The 26293-nt window shown below is 41.2% G+C and overlaps 1 protein-coding gene across 1 annotated transcript; it reads right to left on the bottom strand.

Moving 5' to 3' along the window:
- Positions 1-565: 565 nt before the first annotated feature.
- Positions 566-13668, bottom strand: tmem178 (transmembrane protein 178). The gene is made up of 2 exons (XM_041782469.1): positions 13108-13668; positions 566-711 (listed from the first exon to the last, which is right to left on the bottom strand). Exons 1-2 carry the CDS (start codon positions 13604-13606, stop codon positions 566-568), a joined length of 645 nt encoding a protein of 214 aa, XP_041638403.1. The 5' UTR covers positions 13607-13668.
- Positions 13669-26293: the final 12625 nt, after the last annotated feature.

Consider the following 26293-nt stretch of genomic DNA (forward strand, 5'->3'; position numbering starts at 1 on the left):
ATAGTTAATCTCTGATCAATCATATTTCATCTTTGATCAATCATAGTTAATCTCTGATCAATCATCTTTCATCTCTTATCAATCAGAGTTAATCTCTGATTAATTATCTTTCATCTCTGATCAATCATCATTCATCTCTGATAAATCATCATTAATCACTGATCAATTATCTTAATCTCTGGTCAATCATAGTTAATCTCTGATCAATCATAGTTAATCTCTGATCAATCATCTTTCATCTCTTATCATCAGAGTTAATCTCTGATTAATTATCTTTCATCTGATCAATCATCATTCATCTCTGATAAATCATCATTAATCACAGATCAATTATCTTAATCTCTGGTCAATCATAGTTAACCTCTGATCAATCAGAGTTAATCTCTGATTAATTATCTTTCATCTCTGATCAATCATCATTCATCTCTGATAAATCATCATTAATCACTGATCAATTATCTTAATCTCTGGTCAACCATAGTTAATCTCTGATCAATCATAGTTAATCTCTGATCAATCATCTTTCATCTCTTGTTCTTCATCAATCATCAATAATCTATAATCGTTATGTGTAATCAGTGTCTGTGATTGGCTCACGCAGCAGGTGCCACTCATCCTGTTGAATTGTCCTGGTCAGATTCAGAGGGATGTTCCTCAACCTGATAGGCTGAGAGAAATGATACTTCACAGCAGTGCAGCGGTCAGCGATACCTGCAGAGACACAAAGGAAAGACGGTCAGGTGAGGCAGCAGAGACAGGTGCATGCTGGGAGATGGGCTGGAGCCTGGAGATCTGGAAAATGAGAGAGGAAAGTTCACCTGAGGGAATTGATGAGTGAAGTCTAGGGGTGCATATCATTGGGGGATTGTCTGATATCAGTGCTATCCATACTGTTTGTATGGTGCTGGTGTCTACAGGGTGCTACATCCATACTGTTTATATGGTGCTTGTGTCTACAGGGTGCTACATCCATACTGTTCATACGGTGCTTGTGTCTACAGGGTGCTACATCCATACTGTTTATATTGTGCTTGTGTCTACAGGGTGCTACATCCATACTGTTCATATGATGCTGGTGTTGACAGGATGCTACATCCATACTGTTTATATGGTGCTTGTGTCTACAGGATGCTACATCCATACTGTTTATATGGTGCTTGTGTCTACAGGGTGCTAAATCCATACTGTTCATATGATGCTGGTGTCGACAGGGTGCTACATCCATACTGTTTGTATGGTGCTGGTGTCTACAGGGTGCTACATCCATACTGTTTATATGGTGCTGGTGTCGACAGGGTGCTACATCCATACTGTTTATATGGTGCTTGTGTCTACAGGGTGCTACATCCATACTGTTTATATGGTGCTTGTGTCTACAGGGTGCTACATCCATACTGTTTATATGGTGCTTGTGTCTACAGGGTGCTACATACTGTTTATATGGTGCTTGTTTCTACAGGGTGCTACATCCATACTGTTTATATGGTGCTGGTGTCGACAGGGTGCTACATCCATACTGTTTATATGGTGCTTGTGTCTACAGGGTGCTACATCCATACTGTTTATATGGTGCTGGTGTCTACAGGGTGCTACATCCATACTGTTTATATGGTGCTTGTGTCTACAGGGTGCTACATTCATAATGTTTATATTGTGCTGGTGTCTACAGGGTGCTACATCCATACTGTTTATAGGTTGCTGGTGTCTACAGGGTGCTACATCCATACTGTTTATAGGTTGCTGGTGTCTACAGGGTGCTACATCCATACTGTTTATAGGTTGCTGGTGTCTACAGGGTGCTACATACTTACTGTTTATATTGTGCTGGTGTCTACAGGGAGCTACATCCATACTGTCTATAGGTTGCTGGTGTCTACAGGGTGCCACATCCATACTGTTTATAGGTTGCTGGTGTTTACAGGGTGCTACATCCATACTGTTTATATGGTGCTTGTGTCTACAGGGTGCTACATCCATACTTTTTATATGGTGCTGGTGTCTACAGGGTGCTATATCCATACTGTTTATATGGTGCTGGTGTCTACAGGGTGCTACATCCATACTGTTTATATGGTGCTGGTGTCGACAGGGTGCTACATCCATACTGTTTATATGGTGCTTGTGTCTATAGGGTGCTACATCCAAACTGTTTATATGGTGCTGGTGTCGACAGGATGCTACATCCATACTGTTTATATGGTGCTGGTGTCGACAGGGTGCTACATCCATACTGTTTATATGGCTGCTGGTGTCTACAGGATGCTACATCCATACTGTTTATATGGTGCTTGTGTCTACAGGGTGCTACATCCATAATGTTTATATGGTGCTTGTGTCTACAGGGTGCTACATCCATAATGTTTATATGGCTGCTGGTGTCTACAGGGTGCTTCATCCACACTGTTAATATTGTGCTGGTGTCTACAGGGTGCTATATCCATACTGTTTAAAGGTTGCTGGTGTTTACAGGGTGCTACATCCATACTCTTTATATTGTGCTGGTGTCTACAGGGTGCTACATCCATGCTGTTTATATTGTGCTGGTGTCTACAGGGTGCTACATCCATACTGTTTATAGGTTGCTGGTGTCTACAGGGTGCTACATCCATACTGTTTATAGGGTGCTGGTGTCTACAGGGAGCTACATCCATACTGTTTATAGGTTGCTGATGTCTACAGGGTGCCACATCCATACTGTTTATAGGTTGATGGTGTTTACAGGGTGCTACATCCATACTGTTTATATGGTGCTTGTGTCTACAGGGTGCTACATCCATACTTTTTATATGGTGCTGGTGTCTACAGGGTGCTATATCCATACTGTTTATATGGTGCTGGTGTCGACAGGGTGCTACATCCATACTGTTTATATGGTGCTTGTGTCTATAGGGTGCAACATCCAAACTGTTTATATGTTGCTGGTGTCGACAGGATGCTACAGCCATATTGTTTATATGGTGCTGGTGTATACAAGGTGCTACATCCACATCGTTATTTATGGTGCTGGTGTCCACAGGGTGCTACATCCATACTGTTTATATGGTGCTGGTGTCTACAGGGTGCTACATCCATACTGTTTTTATGGCTGCTGGTGTCGACAGGGTGCTACATCCATACTGTTTATATGGTGCTGGTGTCGACAGGGTGCTACATCCATACTGTTTATATGGTGCTTGTGTCTATAGGGTGCAACATCCAAACTGTTTATATGTTGCTGGTGTCGACAGGATGCTACATCCATACTGTTTATATGGTGCTGGTGTCGACAGGGTGCTACATCCATACTGTTTCTATGGCTGCTGGTGTCTACAGGGTGCTACATCCATACTGTTTATATGGTGCTTGTGTCTACAGGGTGCTACATCCATAATGTTTATATGGTGCTTGTGTCTACAGGGTGCTACATCCATAATGTTTATATGGCTGCTGGTGTCTACAGGGTGCTTCATCCACACTGTTAATATTGTGCTGGTGTCTACAGGGTGCTATATCCATACTGTTCAAAGGTTGCTGGTGTTTACAGGGTGCTACATCCATACTCTTTATATTGTGCTGGTGTCTACAGGGTGCTACATCCATGCTGTTTATATTGTGCTGGTGTCTACAGGGTGCTACATCCATACTGTTTATAGGTTGCTGGTGTCTACAGGGTGCTACATCCATACTGTTTATAGGGTGCTGGTGTCTACAGGGTGCTACATCCATACTGTTTATAGGTTGCTGGTGTCTACAGGGTGCTACATACTTACTGTTTATATTGTGCTGGTGTCTACAGGGAGCTACATCCATACTGTTTATAGGTTGCTGGTGTCTACAGGGTGCCACATCCATACTGTTTATAGGTTGCTGGTGTTTACAGGGTGCTACATCCATACTGTTTATATGGTGCTTGTGTCTACAGGGTGCTACATCCATAATGTTTATATGGCTGCTGGTGTCTACAGGGTGCTTCATCCACACTGTTAATATTGTGCTGGTGTCTACAGGGTGCTATATCCATACTGTTTAAAGGTTGCTGGTGTTTACAGGGTGCTACATCCATACTGTTTATATTGTGCTGGTGTCTACAGGGTGCTACATCCATGCTGTTTATATTGTGCTGGTGTCTACAGGGTGCTACATCCATGCTGTTTATATTGTGCTGGTGTCTACAGGGTGCTACATCCATACTGTTTATAGGGTGCTGGTGTCAACAGGGTGCTACATCCATACTGTTTATAGGTTGCTGGTGTCTAAAGGGTGCTACATACTTACTGTTTATATTGTGCTGGTGTCTACAGGGTGCTACATCCATACTGTTTATAGGTTGCTGGTGTCTACAGTGTGCTACATCCATACTGTTTATATTGTGCTGGTGTCTACAGGGTGCTACATCCATACTGTTATAGGTTGCTGGTGTCTACAGTGTGCTACATCCATACTGTTTATATTGTGCTGGTGTCTACAGGGTGCTACATCCATACTGTTTATAGGTTGCTGGTGTCTACAGGGTGCTACATCCATACTGTTTATATGGTGCAGGTGTCTACAGGGTGCTACATCCATACTGTTTATATGGCGCTGGTGTCTACAAGGTGCTACATCCTTCCTTTTTTTATGGTGCTGGTGTCTACAGGGTGCTACATTCATACTGCTTATATGGTGCTGGTGTCTACACGGTGATACATCCATACTGTTTTTATGGTGCTGGTGTCTACAGGGTGCTACATCCATACTGTTTATATGGTGCTGGTGTCTACAGGGTGCTACATCCATACTGTTTATATGGTGCTGTTGTCTACAGGGTGCTACATCCAAACTGTTAATATTGTGCTGGTGTCTACAGGGAGCTATATCCATACTGTTTAAAGGTTGCTGGTGTCTACACGGTGCCACATCAATACTGTTTATAGGTTGCTGGTGTTTGCAGGGTGCTACATCCATACTGTTTAAATGGTGCTTGTGTCTACAGGGTGCTACATCCATACTGTTTATATGGCTGCTGGTGTCTACAGGGTGCTACATCCATACTTTTTATATGGTGCTGGTGTCTACAGGGTGCTATATCCATACTGTTTATATGGTGCTGGTGTCTACAGGGTGCTACATCCATACTGTTTATATTGTGCTGGTGTCTACAGGGTGCTACATCCATATTGTTTAAAGGTTGCTAGTGTTTACAGGGTGCTACATCCATACTGTTTATATTGTGCTGATGTCTACAGGGTGCTACATCCATGTTTATACGTTGCTGGTGTCTACAGGGTGCTACATCCATACTGTTTATAGGTTGCTGGTGTCTACAGGGTGCTACATCCATACTGTTTATATTGTGCTGGTGTCTACAGGGTGCTACATCCATGCTGTTTATAGGTTGCACGTGTCTACAGGGTGCTTCATCCATACTGTTTATATTGTGCTGGTGTCTACAGGGTGCTACAGCTATACTGTTTATATGGTGCTGGTGTCTACAGGGTGCTACATCCATACTGTTTAAATGGTGCTGTTGTGTACAGGATGCTACATCAATACTGTTTTTATGTTGCTGTTGTCTACAGGATGCTACATCCATACTGTTTATATGGTGCTTGTGTCTACAGGGTGCTACATCCATACTGTTTTTATTGTACCGGTGTCTACAGGGTACTACATCTATACTGGTTATATGGCTGCTGGTGTCTACAGGGTGTTACATCCACACTGTTTATATGGCTGCTGGTGTCTACAGGGTGCTACATCCATACTGTTCATTCTGTGCTGGTGTCTACAGGGTGCTACATCCATACTGTTCATTCTGTGCTGGTGTCTACAGGGTGCTACAGCCATACTGTTTATAGGTTGCTGGTGTCTACAGGGTGCTACATCCATACTGTTTATATGGTGCAGGTGTCTACAGGGTGCTACATCCATACTGTTTATATGGCGCTGGTGTCTACAAGGTGCTACATCCATACTGTTTTTATGGTGCTGGTGTCTACAGGGTGCTACATTCATACTGCTTATATGGTGCTGGTGTCTACACGGTGCTACATCCATACTGTTTTTATGGTGCTGGTGTCTACAGGGTGCTACATCCATACTGTTTATATGGTGCTGGTGTCTACAGGGTGCTACATCCATACTGTTTAAATGGTGCTGTTGTCTACAGGGTGCTACATCCAAACTGTTAATATTGTGCTGGTGTCTACAGGGAGCTATATCCATACTGTTTATAGGTTGCTGGTGTCTACACGGTGCCACATCCATACTGTTTATAGGTTGCTGGTGTTTGCAGGGTGCTACATCCATACTGTTTATATGGTGCTTGTGTCTACAGGGTGCTACATCCATACTGTTTATATGGCTGCTGGTGTCTACAGGGTGCTACATCCATACTTTTTATATGGTGCTGGTGTCTACAGGGTGCTATATCCATACTGTTTATATGGTGCTGGTGTCTACAGGGTGCTACATCCATACTGTTTATATTGTGCTGGTGTCTACAGGGTGCTACATCCATACTCTTTAAAGGTTGCTAGTGTTTACAGGGTGCTACATCCATACTGTTTATATTGTGCTGGTGTCTACAGGGTGCTACATCCATGTTTATACGTTGCTGGTGTCTACAGGGTGCTACATCCATACTGTTTATAGGTTGCTGGTGTCTACAGGGTGCTACATCCATACTGTTTATATTGTGCTGGTGTCTACAGGGTGCTACATCCATGCTGTTTATAGGTTGCACGTGTCTACAGGGTGCTTCATCCATACTGTTTATATTGTGCTGGTGTCTACAGGGTGCTACAGCTATACTGTTTATATGGTGCTGGTGTCTACAGGGTGCTACATCCATACTGTTTAAATGGTGCTGTTGTGTACAGGATGCTACATCAATACTGTTTTTATGTTGCTGTTGTCTACAGGATGCAACATCCATACTGTTTATATGGTGCTGTTGTCTACAGGATGCAACATCCATACTGTTTATATGGTGCTGTTGTCTACAGGGTACTACATCTATACTGGTTATATGGCTGCTGGTGTCTACAGGGTGTTACATCCACACTGTTTATATGGCTGCTGGTGTCTACAGGGTGCTACATCCATACTGTTCATTCTGTGCTGGTGTCTACAGGGTGCTACATCCATACTGTTCATTCTGTGCTGGTGTCTACAGGGTGCTACATCCATACTGTTTATATTGTGCTGGCGCTACAGGGTGCTACATCCATACTGTTTAATTGGTGCTGGTGTCTACATGGTGCTGCATCCATACTGTTTATATTGTGCTGGTGTCTACAGGGTGCTACATCCATACTGTTTAATTGGTGCTGGTGTCTACATGGTGCTGCATCCATACTGTTTATATTGTGCTGGTGTCTACAGGGTGCTATATCCATGCTGTTTATATTGTCCTTGTGTCTACAGGGTGCTACATCCATACTGTTTAAAGGTTGCTGGTGTTTACAGGGTGCTACATCCATACTGTTTATATTGTGCTGGTGTCTACAGGGTGCTACATCCATGCTGTTTATATTGTGCTTGTGTCTACAGGGTGCTACATCCATACTGTTTATAGGTTGCTGGTGTCTACAGGGTGCTACATCCATACTGTTTATAGGTTGCTGGTGTCTACAGGGTGCTACATCCATACTGTTTATAGGTTGCTGGTGTTTACAGGGTGCTAAATCCATACTGTTTATATGGTGCTTGTGTCGACAGGGTGCTACATCCATACTGTTTATATGGCGCTGGTGTCTACAGGGTGCTACATCCATACTGCTTATTTGGTGCTTGTGTCTACAGGGTGCTACATCCATACTGTCAATATAGTGCTGGTGTCTATAGGATGCTACATTCAAACTGTTTATATGGTGCTGGTGTCAGGGGTGCTACATCCATACTGTTTAAATGGTGCTGGTGTGTACAGGATGCTACATTGATACTGTTTTTATGTTGCTGTTGTCTACAGGGTGCTACATCCATACTGTTTATATGGTGCTGGTGTCGACAGGGTGCTACATCCATACAGTTTTTATTGTACCGGTGTCTACAGGGTGCTACATCTGTACTGTTTATATGGCTGCTGGTGTCTACAGGGTGCTACATCCATACTGTTTATATGGTGCTGGTGTCTACAGGGTGCTACATCCATGCTGTTTATATGGCTACTGGTGTCTACAGGGTGCTACATCCATACTGTTTATAAGGTGCTGGTGTCTACACGGTGCTACATCCATACTGTTTATATGGTGCAGGTGTCTACAGGGTGCTACTTCCAAACTTTTTTTAAGATGTCGACATGGTGATAAATCTATAATGTTTAAATGGCAGCTGGTGTCTACAGGGTGCTACATCCACATCGTTTTTTATGGTGCTGGTGTCCACAGGGTGCTACATCCATACTTTTAATATAGTGCTGGTGTCTAAAGGGTGCTACATCCATGTCGTTGTTTATGGTGCTCTTGTCCACAGGGTGCTACATCAGTACTGTTTATATGGTGCTGGGGTCTAAAGGGTGCTACATCCACACTGTTTATATGGCTGCTGGTGTCTACAGGGTGCTACATCCATACTGTTTATACGGTCCTGGTGTCCACAGGGTGCTACATCCATACTGTTTATATGGTGCTGGTGTCTACAGGGTGCTACATCCATACTGTTTATATGGTGCTTGTGTCCACAGGGTGCTACATCCATACTGTTTTTATGGTGCTGGTGTCTACAGGGTGCTACATCCATACTGATGATATGGTGCTGGTGTCGACAGGATGCTACATCCATACTGTTTATATGGTGCTGGTGTCTACACGGTGCTACATCCATACTGTTTTTATTGTACCAGTGTCTACAGGGTTCTACATCTATACTGTTTATATGGCTGCTTGTGTCTACAGGGTGCTACATCCTTACTGGTTATGTGGTGCTGGTGTCTACAGGGTGCTACATCTATACTGTTTATATGGCTGCTGGTGTCTACAGGGTGCTACATCCATACTGTTTATAAGGTGCTGGTGTCTACAGGGTGCTACATCCATACTGTTTTTATGAAGCTGGTGACGACATGGTGATACATCTATACTTTTTATATGGCTGCTGGTGTCTACAAGGTGGTACATTCATGCTGTTAATATGGTGCTGGTGTCTACAGGGTGCTACAGCCATATTGTTTATATGGTGCTGGTGTATACAAGGTGCTACATCCACATCGTTATTTATGGTGCTGGTGTCCACAGGGTGCTACATCCATACTGTTTATATGGTGCTGGTGTCTACAGGGTGCTACATCCATACTGTTTTTATGGCTGCTGGTGTCTACAGGGTGCTACATCCATACTGTTTATATGGTGCTGGTGTCTACAGGGTGCTACATCCATACTGTTTATATGGTGCTGGTGTCTACAGAGTGCTACATCCATACTATTAATATTGTGCTGGTGTCTACAGTGTGCTACATCTATATTGTTTATATGGTGCTGGTGTATACAAGGTGCTACATCCACATCGTTATTTATGGTGCTGGTGTCCACAGGGTGCTACATCCATACTGTTTATATGGTGCTGGTGTCTACAGGGTGCTACATCCATACTGTTTTTGTGGCTGCTGGTGTCTACAGGGTGCTACATCCATACTGTTTATATGGTGCTGGTGTCGACAGGATGCTACATCCATACCGTTTATATGGTGCTGGTGTCTACAGAGTGCTACATCCATACTATTAATATTGTGCTGGTGTCTACAGTGTGCTACATCTATACTGTTTATATGGCTGCTGGTGTCTACAGGGTGCTATATCCACACTGTTTATATGGTGCTGGTATCTACAGGGTGCTACATCCATACTGTTTTTATGAAGCTGGTGTCGACATGGTGATACATCTATACTGTTTGAATGGCTGCTGGTGTCTACAGGGTGCTACATCCATACTGTTCATATGGTGCTGGTGTCTACAGGGTGCTATATCCATACTGTTTATATGGTGCTGGTATCTACAGGGTGCTACATCCATACTGTTTTATGAAGCTGGTGTCGACATGGTGATACATCTATACTGTTTGAATGGCTGCTGGTGTCTACAGGGTGCTACAACCATACTGTTCATATGGTGCTGGTGTATACAAGGTGCTACATCCACATCGTTATTTATGGTGCTGGTGTCCACAGGGTGCTACATCTATACTGGTTATATGGCTGCTGGTGTCTACAGGGTGCTACATCCATACTGCTTATTTGGTGCTGGTGTTTACAGGGTGCTACATCCATACTATTAATATGGTGCTGGTGTCTACAGTGTGCTACATCTATACTGGTTATATGGCTGCTGGTGTCTACAGGGTGCTACATCCATACTGCTTATTTGGTGCTGGTGTTTACAGGGTGCTACATCCATACTGTTAATACTGTTCTGGTGCCTACAGGGTGCTACATCCATAGTGTTTATATGGTGCTGGTGTCTACATGGAGCTGCATTCATACTGTTTATATGGTGCTGGTGTCTACAAGGTGCTACATCCATACTGCTTATTTGGTGCTGGTGTCTACAGGGTGCTACATCCATACTGCTTATAGGGTGCTGGTGTCTACAGGATTCTACATCCATACTGTTTATATGGTGCTGGTGTCTACAGGGTGCTAAATTCATACTGTTTATATGGTGCCGGTGTCTACAGGGTGCTACATCTATACTGTTTATATGGCTGCTGGTGTCTACAGGGTGCTATATCCATACTGTTTATTTGGTGCTGGTGTCTACAGGGTGCTACATTCATACTGTTTTTATGGTGCTGGTGTCTAAAGGGTGCTATATCCACACTGTTTATATGGTGCTGGTATCTACAGGGTGCTACATCCATACTGTTTTATGAAGCTGGTGTCGACATGGTGATACATCTATACTGTTTGAATGGCTGCTGGTGTCTACAGGGTGCTACAACCATACTGTTCATATGGTGCTGGTGTATACAAGGTGCTACATCCACATCGTTATTTATGGTGCTGGTGTCCACAGGGTGCTACATCCATACTTTTTATATGGTGCTGGTTTCTACAGGGTGCTACATCCACATCGTTTTTTATGGTGCTGGTGTCCACAGGGTGCTACATCCATACTGCTTATTTGGTGCTGGTGTCTACAGGGTGCTACATCCATACTGCTTATAGGGTGCTGGTGTCTACAGGATTCTACATCCATACTGTTTATATGGTGCTGGTGTTTACAGGGTGCTACATCCATACTGTTTATATGGTGCCGGTGTCTACAGGGTGCTACATCCATAGTGTTTATATGGTGCTGGTGTCTACATGGAGCTGCATTCATACTGTTTATATGGTGCTGGTGTCTACAAGGTGCTACATCCATACTGCTTATTTGGTGCTGGTGTCTACAGGGTGCTACATCCATACTGCTTATTTGGTGCTGGTGTCTACAGGGTGCTACATCCATACTGCTTATTTGGTGCTGGTGTCTACAGGGTGCTACATCCATACTGCTTATTTGGTGCTGGTGTCTACAGGGTGCTACATCCATACTGTTTATATGGTGCTGGTGTCTACAAGGTGCTACATCCATACTGCTTATTTGGTGCTGGTGTCTACAGGGTGCTAAATTCATACTGTTTATATGGTGCCGGTGTCTACAGGGTGCTACATCTATACTGTTTATATGGCTGCTGGTGTCTACAGGGTGCTATATCCATACTGTTTATTTGGTGCTGGTGTCTACAGGGTGCTACATTCATACTGTTTTTATGGTGCTGGTGTCTAAAGGGTGCTACATCCATACTGTTTATTTGGTGCTGGTGTCTACAGGGTGCTACATTCATACTGTTTTTATGGTGCTGGTGTCTAAAGGGTGCTACATCCATACTGTTTATATGGCTGCTGTTGTCTACAGAGTGCTACATCCATACTGTTTATAGGTGCTGGTGTCTACAGGGTGCTACATCCATACTGTTTATATTGTGCTGGTGTCTACAGGGTGCAACATCCATGCTGTTTATATGGTGTTGGTGTCTACAGGGTGCTAAATCCATACTGTTTATTGGGTGCTGGTGTCTACAGGTTGCAACATCCATAGTGTCAATGGTGCTGGTGTCTACAGGGTGCAACATCCATACTGTTTATTGGGTGCTGGTGTCTACAGGTTGCAACATCCATAGTGTCAATGGTGCTGGTGTCTACAGGGTGCAACATCCATACTGTTTATTGGGTGCTGGTGTCTACAGGTTGCAACATCCATAGTGTCAATGGTGCTGGTGTCTACAGGGTGCTACATCCATACTGTTTATAGGTTGCTGGTATCTGTCTATGAGCTTGATGATGTCCAGGTCCATCCTCCTACAGCAAACCTTCCTGTTCAGTATATTTAAACAGTAATAACATATGTTTTCGTATATTTATGGTATATTTACCTCTGTCTATGAGCTTGTCGATGTCTGGGTCCATTCTCTTACAGTAAACCTTCTTCTTCAGTATATTTAAACAGTAATAATATATGTTTTCGTATATTTATGGCATATTTACCTTTGTCTAGGAGCTTGTCGATGTCCGGGTCCATTCTCTTACAGTAAACCTTCCTCTTCAGTATATTCAAACAGTAATAATATATCTTTTCATATAATTAACCAGTATATTTATGGTATATTTACCTCTGTCTATGAGCTTGTCGATGTCCGGGTCCATTCTCTTACAGTAAACCTTCCTCTTCACTACATTTAAACAGTAATAATATATGTTTTCATATAATTAACCAGTATTTTTATGGTATGTTTACCTCTGTCTATGAGCTTGTCGATGTCCAGGTCCATCTTCCTACAGTAAACCTACCTCTTCAGTATCTTTGAACAGTAATAATATATGTTTTCATATAATTAACCAGTATGTTTATGGTATGTTTACCCCTGTGTATGAGCTTGTCGATGTCCAGGTCTATTGTCTTACAGTAAACCTTCCTCTTCACTACATTTAAACAGTAATAATATATGTTTTAGTACATTTAACCAGTATATTTATGGCATATTTACCTTTGTCTAGGAGCTTGTCGATGTCCAGGTCTATTGTCTTACAGTAAACCTTCCTCTTCAATTTATTTAAAATGTAATAAAATATCTTTTAGTATTTTTAACCTGTTTATTTATGGTGTATTTACCTCTGTCTATGAGCTTGTCGATGTCCGGGTCTATCCTCTTGAAGTAACACTTCCGCCACAGGCCGTAGTGAGTGGAGAACAGCGGGCGGCCACACTCGGTTTCCAGGATGCCCATCCCCAGGATCGCCCTCCAGTTTTCCAACAGCTCCTCTTCTCTGCTGCCCACATGAACGGGCTTCATCAGCGCCACGTCTCGCTGCCGGGCTCCTCCGCTGCCCGTGTCCACCAGCGGGAGGTGGTAGATGGGCATGTCTCGGTTCTTCTGGTCGTTGGACTCGGCTCCGGCGCGGTCGCAGTTGTCTTTGTGTCTGCGGGTGTCGGTCTCGTACCAGTGATCGGTGGAGATGGCGGTGACCAGCAGCAGCAGAGACAGCACGCTGAGAGCCAGGCTCACGGAGGACACCGTCACCGTGACCGGCCGGGCTCTCTCCATGGCGGGGACATGGACCGAGCAGCTGCCGCTCCCGCTCCCGGAGCAGCTGGTTCCGTTAGTGCTCATGTTCAGCGGCCATCCCGCCCTCCATCAGCCGATCCACCGGGAGCTCCGGAGAGCGCGTTGTCATGTCAACTGACCGAGAGAACGTCACACTGCGTCAAGTAACGGCGGGAAACCCGCTGCGCACCGGAAGTCCCCGAGAGGGGCTACAAAATAAAAGTGATGAACTTAAGGGGAGAAAAGGATAAATCTTTATGTCAATAAAACTTCCTTCCTTGCCTCTGAAGATGATGTCATCTGTTAAACTCATAAAAACACGCCATCCTTGCTTTTGAAGATGAGGTAATTATCAAAAGCCCATAAAAAACATGCCATCCTTGCCTTTGAAGATGATGTCATCATTTACAGCCCATGAAAACATGCCATCCTTGCCTTTGAAGATGATGTCATTAATAAAAGCCCATAAAACATGCCATCCTTCCCTTTGAAGATGATGTCATCATTTACAGCCTATACAAACATGCCATCCTTGCGTTTGAAGATGATGTCATCATTTAAAGTGTATAAAAACATGCCATCCTTGCCTTTGACGCTGATGTCATCATTTAAAGTGTATAAAAACATGCCATCCTTGCCTTTGAAGATGATGTCATCATTTACAGCCTATACAAACATGCAATCTTTGCCTTTGAAGATGATGTTGTCATTTAAAGCTATAAAAACATGCCACCCTTGCCTTTGAAGATGATGTCATCATTTACAGTCTATACAAACATGCAATCCTTGCCTTTGAAGATGATGTCATCATTTACAGCCCATGAAAACATGCCATCCTTGCCTTTGAAGATGATGTCATCAATAAAAGCCCATAAAACATGCCATCCTTGCCTTTGAAGATGATGTCATCATTTACAGCCCATAAAAACATGCCATCCTTGCCTTTGAAGATGATGTCATCATTTAAAGCCCATAAAAACATGCCATCCTTGCCTTTGAAGATGATGTCATCATTTACAGCCCATAAAAACATGCCATCCTTGCCTTTGAAGATGATGTCATCATTTACAGCCCATAAAACATGCCATCCTTGCCTCTAAAGATGATGTCATTATCAAAAGCCCATACAAACATGCCATCCTTGCCTTTGAAGATGATGTCATCATTTACAGCCCATAAAAACATGCCATCCTTGCCTTTGAAGATGATGTCATCATTTACAGCCCATAAAACATTTCATCTTTGCCGTTAAAGATGTGGTCATCATTTAAAGCCCATAAAACCATTCCATAAAACATGCCATCCTTGCTTTTGAAGATGAGGTAATTATCAAAAGCCCATAAAACATTCCGTCCTTGTCTCTAAAGATGATGTCATCATTTACAACCCATAAAAACATGCCATCCTTGCTTTTGAAGATGAGGTAATTATCAAAAGCCCATAAAACATGCCATCCTTGCCATTAAAGATGTGGTCATCATTTAAAGCCCATAAGACCATTCCATACTTGCCTTTGAAAATGATGTCACCCTTTAAAGCCCACAAAAACATGCCATCCTTGCCTTTCAAAAGGATGTCAACACATCCAGCCTATAAAAACATGCCATCCTTGCCTTTGAAGATGATGGCATCAATAAAAGCCCATAAAAACATGCCATCCTTGCCTTTGAAGATGATGTCATCATTTACAGCCCATAAAAACATGCCATCCTTGCCTTTGAAGATGATGTCATCATTTACAGCCTATACAAACATGCAATCCTTGCCTTTGAAGATGATGCCATCATTTAAAGCTATAAAAACATGCCACCCTTGCCTTTGAAGATGATGTCATCATTTACAGCCTATACAAACATGCAATCCTTGCCTTTGAAGATGATGCCATCATTTAAAGCTATAAAAACATGCCATCCTTGCTTTTGAAGATGATATCATTATTAAAAGCCCATAAAACATTTCATCTTTGCCGTTAAAGATGTGGTCATCATTTAAAGCCCATAAAAACATGCCATCCTTGCCTTTGAAGATGATGGCATCAATAAAAGCCCATAAAGCATGCCATCCTTGCCTTTGAAGATGTGGTCATCATTTAAAGCCCATTAAAACATACTATCCTTGCCTTTGAAGATGATGTCGTCATTTAAAGCCTATAAAAACATTCCATCCTTGCCTTTGAAGATGATGTCATCATTTAAAGCCTATAAAACCATTCCATACTTGCCTTTGAAGACAATGTCATCATTTCCAGCCCATAAAAAAATGCCATCCTTGCCTTTGAAGATGATGTTATCATTTAAAGCCTATAAAAACATGCCATCCTTGCCTTTGAAGATGATGTCATCATTTAAAGTGTATAAAAACATGCCATCCTTGCCTTTGAAGATGATGGCATCAATAAAAGCCCATAAAGCATGCCATCCTTGCCTTTGAAGATGTGGTCATCATTTAAAGCCCATTAAAACGTACTATCCTTGCCTTTGAAGATGATGTCGTCATTTAAAGCCTATCAAAACATGCCATCCTTGCCTTTGAAGATGATGTCATTAATAAAAGCCCATAAAACATGCCATCCTTCCCTTTGAAGATGATGTCATCATTTACAGCCTATACAAACATGCAATCCTTGCGTTTGAAGATGATGTCATCATTTAAAGTGTATAAAAACATGCCATCCTTGCCTTTGACGCTGATGTCATCATTTAAAGCTATAAAAACATGCCATCCTTGCCTTTGAAGATGATGTCATCATTTACAGCCTATACAAACATGCAATCTTTGCCTTTGAAGATGATGTCGTCATTTAAAGCTATAAAAACATGCCACCCTTGCCTTTGAAGATGATGTCATCATTTACAGCCTATACAAACATGCAATCCTTGCCTTTGAAGATGATGTCATCATTTACAGCCCATGAAAACATGCCATCCTTGCCTTTGAAGATGATGTCATCAATAAAAGCCCATAAAACATGCCATCCTTGCCTTTGAAGATGATGTCATCATTTACAGCCCATAAAAACATGCCATCCTTGCCTTTGAAGATGATGTCATCATTTAAAGCCCATAAAAACATGCCATCCTTGCCTTTGAAGATGATGTCATCATTTACAGCCCATAAAAACATGCCATCCTTGCCTTTGAAGATGATGTCATCAATAAAAGCCCATGAAAACATGCCATCCTTGCCTCTAAAGATGATGTCAGTATCAAAAGCCCATACAAACATGCCATCCTTGCCTTTGAGGATGATGTCATCATTTACAGCCCATAAAAACATGCCATCCTTGCTTTTGAAGATGATATCATTATTAAAAGCCCATAAAACATTTCATCTTTGCCGTTAAAGATGTGGTCATCATTTAAAGCCCATAAAACCATTCCATTCTTGCCTTTGAAAATGATGTCACCCTTTAAAGCCCAGAAAAACATGCCATCCTTGCCTTTGAAGATGAGGTTATTATCAAAAGCCCATAAAACATTCTGTCCTTGTCTCTAAAGATGATGTCATCATTTACAGCCCATAAAAACATGCCATCCTTACCTCTAAAGATGATGTCATTATTAAAAGCCTATAAAACATTTCATCCTTGCCATTAAAGATGTGGTCATCATTTAAAGCCCATAAGACCATTCCATACTTGCCTTTGAAAATGATGTCACCCTTTAAAGCCCACAAAAACATGCCATCCTTGCCTTTCAAAAGGATGTCAACACATCCAGCCTATAAAAACATGCCATCCTTGCCTTTGAAGATGATGGCATCAATAAAAGCCCATAAAAACATGCCATCCTTGCCTTTGAAGATGATGTCATCATTTACAGCCCATAAAAACATGCCATCCTTGCGTTTGAAGATGATGTCATCATTTACAGCCTATACAAACATGCAATCCTTGCGTCTGAAGATATCATCATTTAAAGTGTATAAAAACATGCCATCCTTGCCTTTGAAGATGATGTCATCATTTACAGCCTATACAAACATGCAATCCTTGCCTTTGAAGATGATGCCATCATTTAAAGCTATAAAAACATGCCACCCTTGCCTTTGAAGATGATGTCATCATTTACAGCCTATACAAACATGCAATCCTTGCCTTTGAAGATGATGCCATCATTTAAAGCTATAAAAACATGCCATCCTTGCTTTTGAAGATGATATCATTATTAAAAGCCCATAAAACATTTCATCTTTGCCGTTAAAGATGTGGTCATCATTTAAAGCCCATAAAAACATGCCATCCTTGCCTTTGAAGATGATGGCATCAATAAAAGCCCATAAAGCATGCCATCCTTGCCTTTGAAGATGTGGTCATCATTTAAAGCCCATTAAAACATACTATCCTTGCCTTTGAAGATGATGTCGTCATTTAAAGCCTATAAAAACATTCCATCCTTGCCTTTGAAGATGATGTCATCATTTAAAGCCTATAAAACCATTCCATACTTGCCTTTGAAGACAATGTCATCATTTCCAGCCCATAAAAAAATGCCATCCTTGCCTTTGAAGATGATGTTATCATTTAAAGCCTATAAAAACATGCCATCCTTGCCTTTGAAGATGATGTCATCATTTAAAGTGTATAAAAACATGCCATCCTTGCCTTTGAAGATGATGGCATCAATAAAAGCCCATAAAGCATGCCATCCTTGCCTTTGAAGATGTGGTCATCATTTAAAGCCCATTAAAACGTACTATCCTTGCCTTTGAAGATGATGTCGTCATTTAAAGCCTATAAAAACATTCCATCCTTGCCTTTGAAGATGATGTCATCATTTAAAGCCTATAAAACCATTCCATACTTGCCTTTGAAGACGATGTCATCATTTCCAGCCCATAAAAACATGCCATCCTTGCCTTTGAAGATGATGTTATCATTTAAAGCCTATAAAAACATGCCACCCTTGCCTTTGAAGATGATGTCATCATTTAAAGTGTATAAAAACATGCCACCCTTGCCTTTGAAGATGAGGTTATTATCAAAAGCCCATAAAACATTTGATCCTTGCCTTTAAAGATGTGGTCATCATTTAAAGCCAATGAAAACATTTCATCTTTGCCATTAAAAATGGTATCACCCTTTGAAGCCCATAAAAACATGCCATCCAAGTTGTTGAAGATGATGTCGTCATTTTAAACCTATAAAAACATGCCATCCTTGCCTTTGAAGATGATGTCATCATTTACAGCCCATAAAAACATGCCATCCTTGCCTTTGAAGATGATGTCATCAATAAAAGCCCATAAAACATGCCATCCTTGCCTTTGAAGATGATGTCATCATTTACAGCCCATAAAAACATGCCATCCTTGCCTTTGAAGATGATGTCATCATTTCCAGCCCATAAAAACATGCCATCCTTGCCTTTGAAGATGATGTCATCATTTACAGCCTATACAAACATGCAATCCTTGCCTTTGAAGATGATGCCATCATTTAAAGCTATAAAACATGCCACCCTTGCCTTTGAAGATGATGCCATCATTTAAAGCTATAAAACATGCCACCCTTGCCTTTGAAGATGATGTCATCATTTACAGCCTATACAAACATGCAATCCTTGCCTTTGAAGATGATGCCATCATTTAAAGCTATAAAAACATGCCATCCTTGCTTTTGAAGATGATATCATTATTAAAAGCCCATAAAACATTTCATCTTTGCCGTTAAAGATGTGGTCATCATTTAAAGCCCATAAAACCATTCCATTCTTGCCTTTGAAAATGATGTCACCCTTTAAAGCCCAGAAAAACATGCCATCTTTGCCTTTGAAGATGAGGTTATTATCAAAAGCCCATAAAACATTCTGTCCTTGTCTCTAAAGATGATGTCATCATTTACAGCCCATAAAAACATGCCATCCTTACCTCTAAAGATGATGTCATTATTAAAAGCCTATAAAACATTTCATCCTTGCCATTAAAGATGTGGTCATCATTTTAAGCCCATAAGACCATTCCATACTTGCCTTTGAAAATGATGTCACCCTTTAAAGCCCACAAAAACATGCCATCCTTGCCTTTCAAAAGGATGTCAACACATCCAGCCTATAAAAACATGCCATCCTTGCCTTTGAAGATGAAGTCATCAATAAAAGCCCATAAAGCATGCCATCCTTGCCTTTGAAGATGTGGTCATCATTTAAAGCCCATTAAAACATACTATCCTTGCCTTTGAAGATGATGTCGTCATTTAAAGCCTATAAAAACATGCCACCCTTGCCTTTGAAGATGATGTCATCATTTAAAGTGTATAAAAACATGCCACCCTTGCCTTTGAAGATGAGGTTATTATCAAAAGCCCATAAAACATTTGATCCTTGCCTTTAAAGATGTGTTCATCATTTAAAGCCAATGAAAACATTTCATCTTTGCCATTAAAAATGGTATCACCCTTTGAAGCCCATAAAAACATGCCATCCAAGCTGTTGAAGATGATGTCTTCATTTTAAACCTATAAAAACATGCCATCCTTGCCTTTGAAGATGATGTCATCATTTACAGCCCATAAAAACATGCCATCCTTGCCTTTGAAGATGATGTCATCATTTACAGCCCATAAAACATGCCATCCTTGCCTCTAAAGATGATGTCATCATTTACAGCCTATACAAACATGCCGTCCTTGCCTTTGAAGATGATGTCATCATTTACAGCCTATACAAACATGCAATTGTTGCATTTGAAGATGATGTCATCATTTACAGCCTATACAAACATGCAATTGTTGCATTTGAAAATGATATCATCATTTACAGCCCATAAAAACATGCCATACTTGCCTTTGAAGATGATATCATTATTTAAAGCCCATAAAACATGTCACCCTTGCCTTTGAAGATGATGTCATCATTTACAGCCCATAAAAACATGCCATCCTTGCCTTTGAAGATGATGTCTTAATTTTAAGCTATTAAAACATGCCATCCTAGCCTTTAAAGACGATGTCTACACATCCAGCCTATAAAAACATGCCATCCTTGCCTTTGAAGATGATGTCATCATTTACAGCCCATAAAAACATGCCATCCTTGCCTTTGAAGATGATGTCATTATTAAAAGCCCATAAAACATGCCACCCTTGCCTTTGAAGATGATGTCATCATTTACAGCCCATAAAACCATTCCATTCTTGCCTTTGAAAATGATATCATCAATTACAGCCCATAAAAACATGCCATCCTTGCCTTTGAAGATGATGTCATTATTAAAAGCCCATAAAACATTTCATCCTTGCTGTTAAAGATGTGGTCATCATTTAAAGCCCATAAAACCATCCCATTTTTGCCTTTGAAAATGATGTCACCCTTTAAAGCCCATAAAAACATGCCATCCTTGCTTTTGAAGATGAGGTTATTATCAAAAGCCCATAAAACATTCCGTCCTTGTCTCTAAAGATGATGTCATCATTTACAGCCCATAAAAACATGCCATCCTTGCCTTTCAAAAGGATGTCATCATATCCAGCCTATAAAAACATGCCATCCTTGCCTTTGAAGATGATGTTATCATTTACAGCCCATAAAGCATGCTATCCTTGCCTCTAAAGATGATGTCGTCATTTAAAGCCCATAAAAACATTCCATCCTTGCGTTTGAAGTTGATGTCATCATTTAAAGCCTATAAAACCATTCCATACTTGCCTTTGAAGATGATGTCATCATTTCCAGCCCATAAAAACATGCCTTCCTTGCCTTTGAAAATGATATCATCATTTACAGCCCATAAAAACATTCCATCCTTGCGTTTGAAGTTGATGTCATCATTTAAAGCCTATAAAACCATTCCATACTTGCCTTTGAAGATGATGTCATTATTTAAAGCCCATAAAACATGTCACCCTTGCCTTTGAAGATGATGTCATCATTGAAAGCCCATAAAACCATTCCATACTTGCCTTTGAAAATGATGTCATCATTTACAGCCCATAAAAACATGCCATCCTTGTCTTTGAAGATGATGTTAGCATTTAAAGCCTATACAAACATGTCACCCTTGCCTTTGAAGATGTGGTCATCATTTAAAGCCAATGAAAACATTTCATCCTTGCCATTAAAAATGGTATCACCCTTTGAAGCCCATAAAAACATGCCATCCAAGCTGTTGAAGATGATGTCTTCCTTTAAAACCTATAAAAACATGCCATCCTTGCCTTTGAAGATGATGTCATCATTTAAAGCCCATAAAACCATTCCATACTTGCCTTTGAAAATGATGTCATCATTTACAGCCCATAAAAACATGCCATTCTTGCCTTTGAAGATGATGTCAACACATCCAGCCTATAAAAACATGCCATCCTTGCCTTTGAAGATGATGTCATCAATAAAAGCCCATAAAACATGCCACCCTTGCCTTTGAAGATGATGTCATCATTTACAGCCCATAAAAACATGCCATCCTTGCCGTTGAAGATGATGTCATCATTTAAAGCCCATAAAACCATTCCATACTTGCCTTTGAAGATGATGTCATTATTTAAAGCCCATAAAACATGCCACCCTTGCCTTTGAAGATGATGTCATCATTTAAAGCCCATAAAACATGCCATTCTTGCATTGAAGATGATGTCATCATTTCAAGCCAATAAAACCATTCCATACTTGCCTTTGAAAATGATGTCATCATTTACAGCCTATAAAAACATGCCATCCTTGCCTTTGAAGATGATGTCATCATTTGAAGCCTATAAAACATGCCATCCTTGCTTTTGAAGATGAAGTCATCATTTACAGCCTATACAAACATGCCATCCTTGCCTTTGAAGATGATGTCATCACTGAAAGCCCATAAAAACATGCCATCCTTGCCTCTAAAGATGATGTCTTTTTTAAAAGCCCATAAAACATTTCATCCTTGCCTTTAAAGATGTGGTCATCATTTAAAGCACATAAAAACATTCCATACTTGCCTTTGAAAATGATGTCACCCTTTAAAGCCCATAAAAACATGCCATCCAAGCTGTTGAAGATGATGTTGTCATTTACAGCCTATAAAAACATGCCATCCTTGCCTTTGAAGAAGATGTCATCATTTACAATCCATGAAGCATGTCATCCTTGCCTTTGAAGATGATGTCATCATTTAAGGCCCATTAAAATATGCTATCCTTGCCTTAGAAGATGATGTCATCATTAAAAGCCTATAAAAACATGCCATCCTTGCCTTTGAAAATGATGTCATCATTTACAGCCTATACAATTCTTTCTTCCTTGCCTTTGAAAATGATGTCATCATTTAAAGCATATAAAAACATGCCATCCTTGCCACTAAAGTTGATGTCATTATTAAAAGCCCATAAAACATTTCATCCTTGCCTTTAAAGATGTGGTCATCATCTAAAGCCCATAAAACCATTCCATACTTGCCTTTGAAAATCCAAGCGGTTGAAGATGATGTCATCATTTACAGCCCATGAAAACATGCCATCCTTGCCTTTCAAAAGGTTGTCATCACATCCAGCTTATAAAATCATGTCATCCTTGCCTTTGAAGATGATGTCATCATCTACAGCCTATAAAAACATGCCATCCTTGCTTTTGAAGATGATGTCATCATTTACAGCCCATACAAACATGCCATCCTTGCCTTTGAAGATGATGTCACCATTAAAAATGTATAAAAACATGCAATCCTTGCCTTTGAAGATGATGTCATCATTTAAAGCGTATAAAAACATGCCATCCTTGCTTTGAAGATGATGTAATTATTTAAAGCCTTTCAAAACATGCCATCCTTGCCTTTGAAGATGATGTCATCTGTACAGCCTATAAAAACATGCCATCCTTGCTTTGAATATGATGTAATTATTTAAAGCCTATCAAAACATGCCATCCTTGCCTTTGAAGATGATGTCATCATTAAAAATGTATAAAAACATGCAATCCTTGCCTTTGAAGATGATGTCGTCTGTACAGCCTATAAAAACATGCCATCCTTGCCTTTGAAGATGATGTCATCATTTAAAGCGTATAAAAACATGCCATCCTTGCCTTTGAAGATGATGTCATCACTGAAAGCCTATAAAAACATGCCATCCTTGCTTTGAAGATGATGTCATCACTGAAAGCCTATAAAAACATGCCATCCTTGCTTTGAAGATGATGTCATCATTTAAAGCGTATAAAAACATGCCATCCTTGCCTTTGAAGATGATGTCATCACTGAAAGCCTATAAAAACATGCCATCCTTGCTTTGAAGATGATGTCATCACTGAAAGCCTATAAAAACATGCCATCCTTGCTTTGAAGATGATGTCATCATTTAAAGCGTATAAAAACATGCCATCCTTGCCTTTGAAGATGATGTCATCACTGAAAGCCTATAAAAACATGCCATCCTTGCTTTGAAGATGATGTCATCATTTAAAGCGTATAAAAACATGCCATCCTTGCTTTGAAGATGATGTCATCATTTAAAGCGTATAAAAACATGCCCTTATGGCCAGTCTCGGCCTGTTTCACTTATACTGTGAAGCGTTGCTGTTGTGACCCCTGACGACTTGGTCTTATCATTGTCTTCCTGAAAAACCAAGCCAACCAATCAGCAGTTAACCTTCTTACCTGTGAAATGTCCAGAATCTGATTGAGACACCTTTGTTTGCAGTATCCAGACCACACATACATTTCTGGGAGTTTCTGAGCGTTCCACAACTTTCCCATTATTTTCTTAGCCTTGTCCCAAATTTTCCTCAGATTGTTTTTGTGCTCCTTGTGTTTTTTTTAACCTGGCCGCTTGTCTCTGCTGTCCCTGTCTCTCACCTTTTCAGGTGTAGCTGATTTCCTGGTTGACATGGAAACAACCTAATACCCGATTTTAACAGCAACGTGATGACATCATCGTCATGACGACGTGCTGCTGCAGTGTGAGCACGTGACACATCAACATCAGACATTCTTCACACAAACCATCACTGACTCTTATTTTGAAATCCAACACAGGAAGTGCTGACCTGACATCATGGAGGCTGACTGACAGGAGGAGCTGAGCTGGGTGTGTCTTTCTCTCTCTCTCTAATACACACAGGCACACAAATATGACTAGAAACACACACACCAGCCGAACAGACAGGCATAATCACAAACACACAGAAACATTTAAGGATCATTTATTTATTTATTTAACCAGGAAAACCTGACTGAGATTAGGAGGACAGTCCAGGCAGCATAGACATAGACATCAAAACAATCACAGATAAACTGGTCCAGTTTATCATCGCGGGGGCTGTGGGGGTTTACGTTACGGCCCAGAGCAGCATCATCCTCCAACACCTTCAATCTACTTTCAAGAAGATCTAACGAAAACAGCTCCTCCAAATAAAGGTCTCCTGTAGATTCCTCCTGCAGTAGCAGAGTACCTGAAACTCCTTTTACCTGTTTACACTTGGACTTTAGGAACAGAGAGCAAAAGTCATGTGACTGAGTCACAGAGTGAAGACTGGAGCTTCAGACCTTTTCACCTGAATAAAACCATACAGATATGATGGAAGAGGTTAAACATACACTTATAAAAAAGGGCATGACAATGACTTAGACTACTTTCATACAGAAAAAACATTGTAGATCTGTTAGAAACCTCAGCGCTCCATGGTAAACAGTATCTATAGATTTAAGACACTGAGAAGATGCATGCATTCACAAAACATCACCATAATGGCATGGAAGTGGCAGAAAGAAGTCTTTACTAAGCAGTAAAAGAAAACAAGACTTAATTCTGAAGTGAAAACCCCGTCACGGCTTTAACTTCTTCAGAAGTCATTTAGTGTGAAGCTGCTCTTCTCCCTGTTCACCTACAGCTGAGCTCATGGTGGTGGCCCCCAAAGCGCTGCTGCAGAAGGTTGGAGATCTCGTGCTCCATGTGGACGGGACCTCCATCTGTCCTTCCTCCAAGGTCCGAAACCTGGGCGTCATCCTGGACTCCACCCTCTCCTTCCAGTCACACATATAAAAAGACACATTTTGTCAACTGTATTGTCTCTCTTTGTATTTACGTCTGTAACTTTGTGTTTTTGCTGCTGCCTGTCTTGGCCAGGTCTGTCTTGAAAAAGAGGTTTTTAATCTCAATGGGACCAACCTGGTTAAATAAAGGATGAAAAAATAAAAATGAAAAACATAAAATCTGTAACCAAATCCGCTTTCTATCACCCCAGGAACATCTCCAGACTCAGACCATCACTTCAGGACGCTGTGGCAGAAACCCTCATTCACTCCTTCATAACCTCGCTTCTGGACTACTGTAATGGAGTCCTGTCTGGGGTACCCAGCAAAACCCTGGACAGGCTCCAGTACGTCCAAAACTCTGCTGCTAGACTTCTCAACCCCACTAGACCCTGGCAGCACATCACTCCGACCCTCATCCACCTCCACTGGCTCCCTATCAAGTCCCGTATCAACTACAAAGTCCTCCTCCTCACATACAAATCTCTCCATGCTCTGGCTCCCCAGTACCTTTCTGATCTCCTCCATCCATACACACCATCCCGCAACCTTCGATCCTCAGACACCGGCCTACTTTCCATGCCCAAAACCAAACTCCGAACCTATGGAGACAGAGCCTTCAGTGCTGCAGCCCCCACCCTCTGGAACACTCTTCCTGCAGACATTCGTAGCGCTCCATCTCTGGACATTTTCAAAAAAGTCTCAAGCACCACCTGTTCACCACAGCCTCGAGACTTCACCCCTGTGGCCGCTGACTCCTCTAGTCTCACTGTGGCCGCTGACTCCTCTAGTCTCACTGTGGCCGCTGACTCCTCT

This window comes from Cheilinus undulatus, unplaced genomic scaffold (genome assembly GCF_018320785.1).
Source record: "Cheilinus undulatus unplaced genomic scaffold, ASM1832078v1 Contig20, whole genome shotgun sequence".
Taxonomy (NCBI): domain Eukaryota; kingdom Metazoa; phylum Chordata; class Actinopteri; order Labriformes; family Labridae; genus Cheilinus; species Cheilinus undulatus.

What these genes read in the sequence shown, in the direction of transcription:
- tmem178 (XM_041782469.1), bottom strand. Translation starts at nt 13,606, where the DNA reads ATGAGCACTAACGGAACCAGCTGCTCCGGGAGCGGGAGCGGCAGCTGC. An exon ending in CGACAAGCTCATAGACAGAG is followed by an intron (nt 712 to 13,107) that starts GTAAATACACCA and finishes GTGTCTCTGCAG; the next exon opens with GTATCGCTGACCGCTGCACT.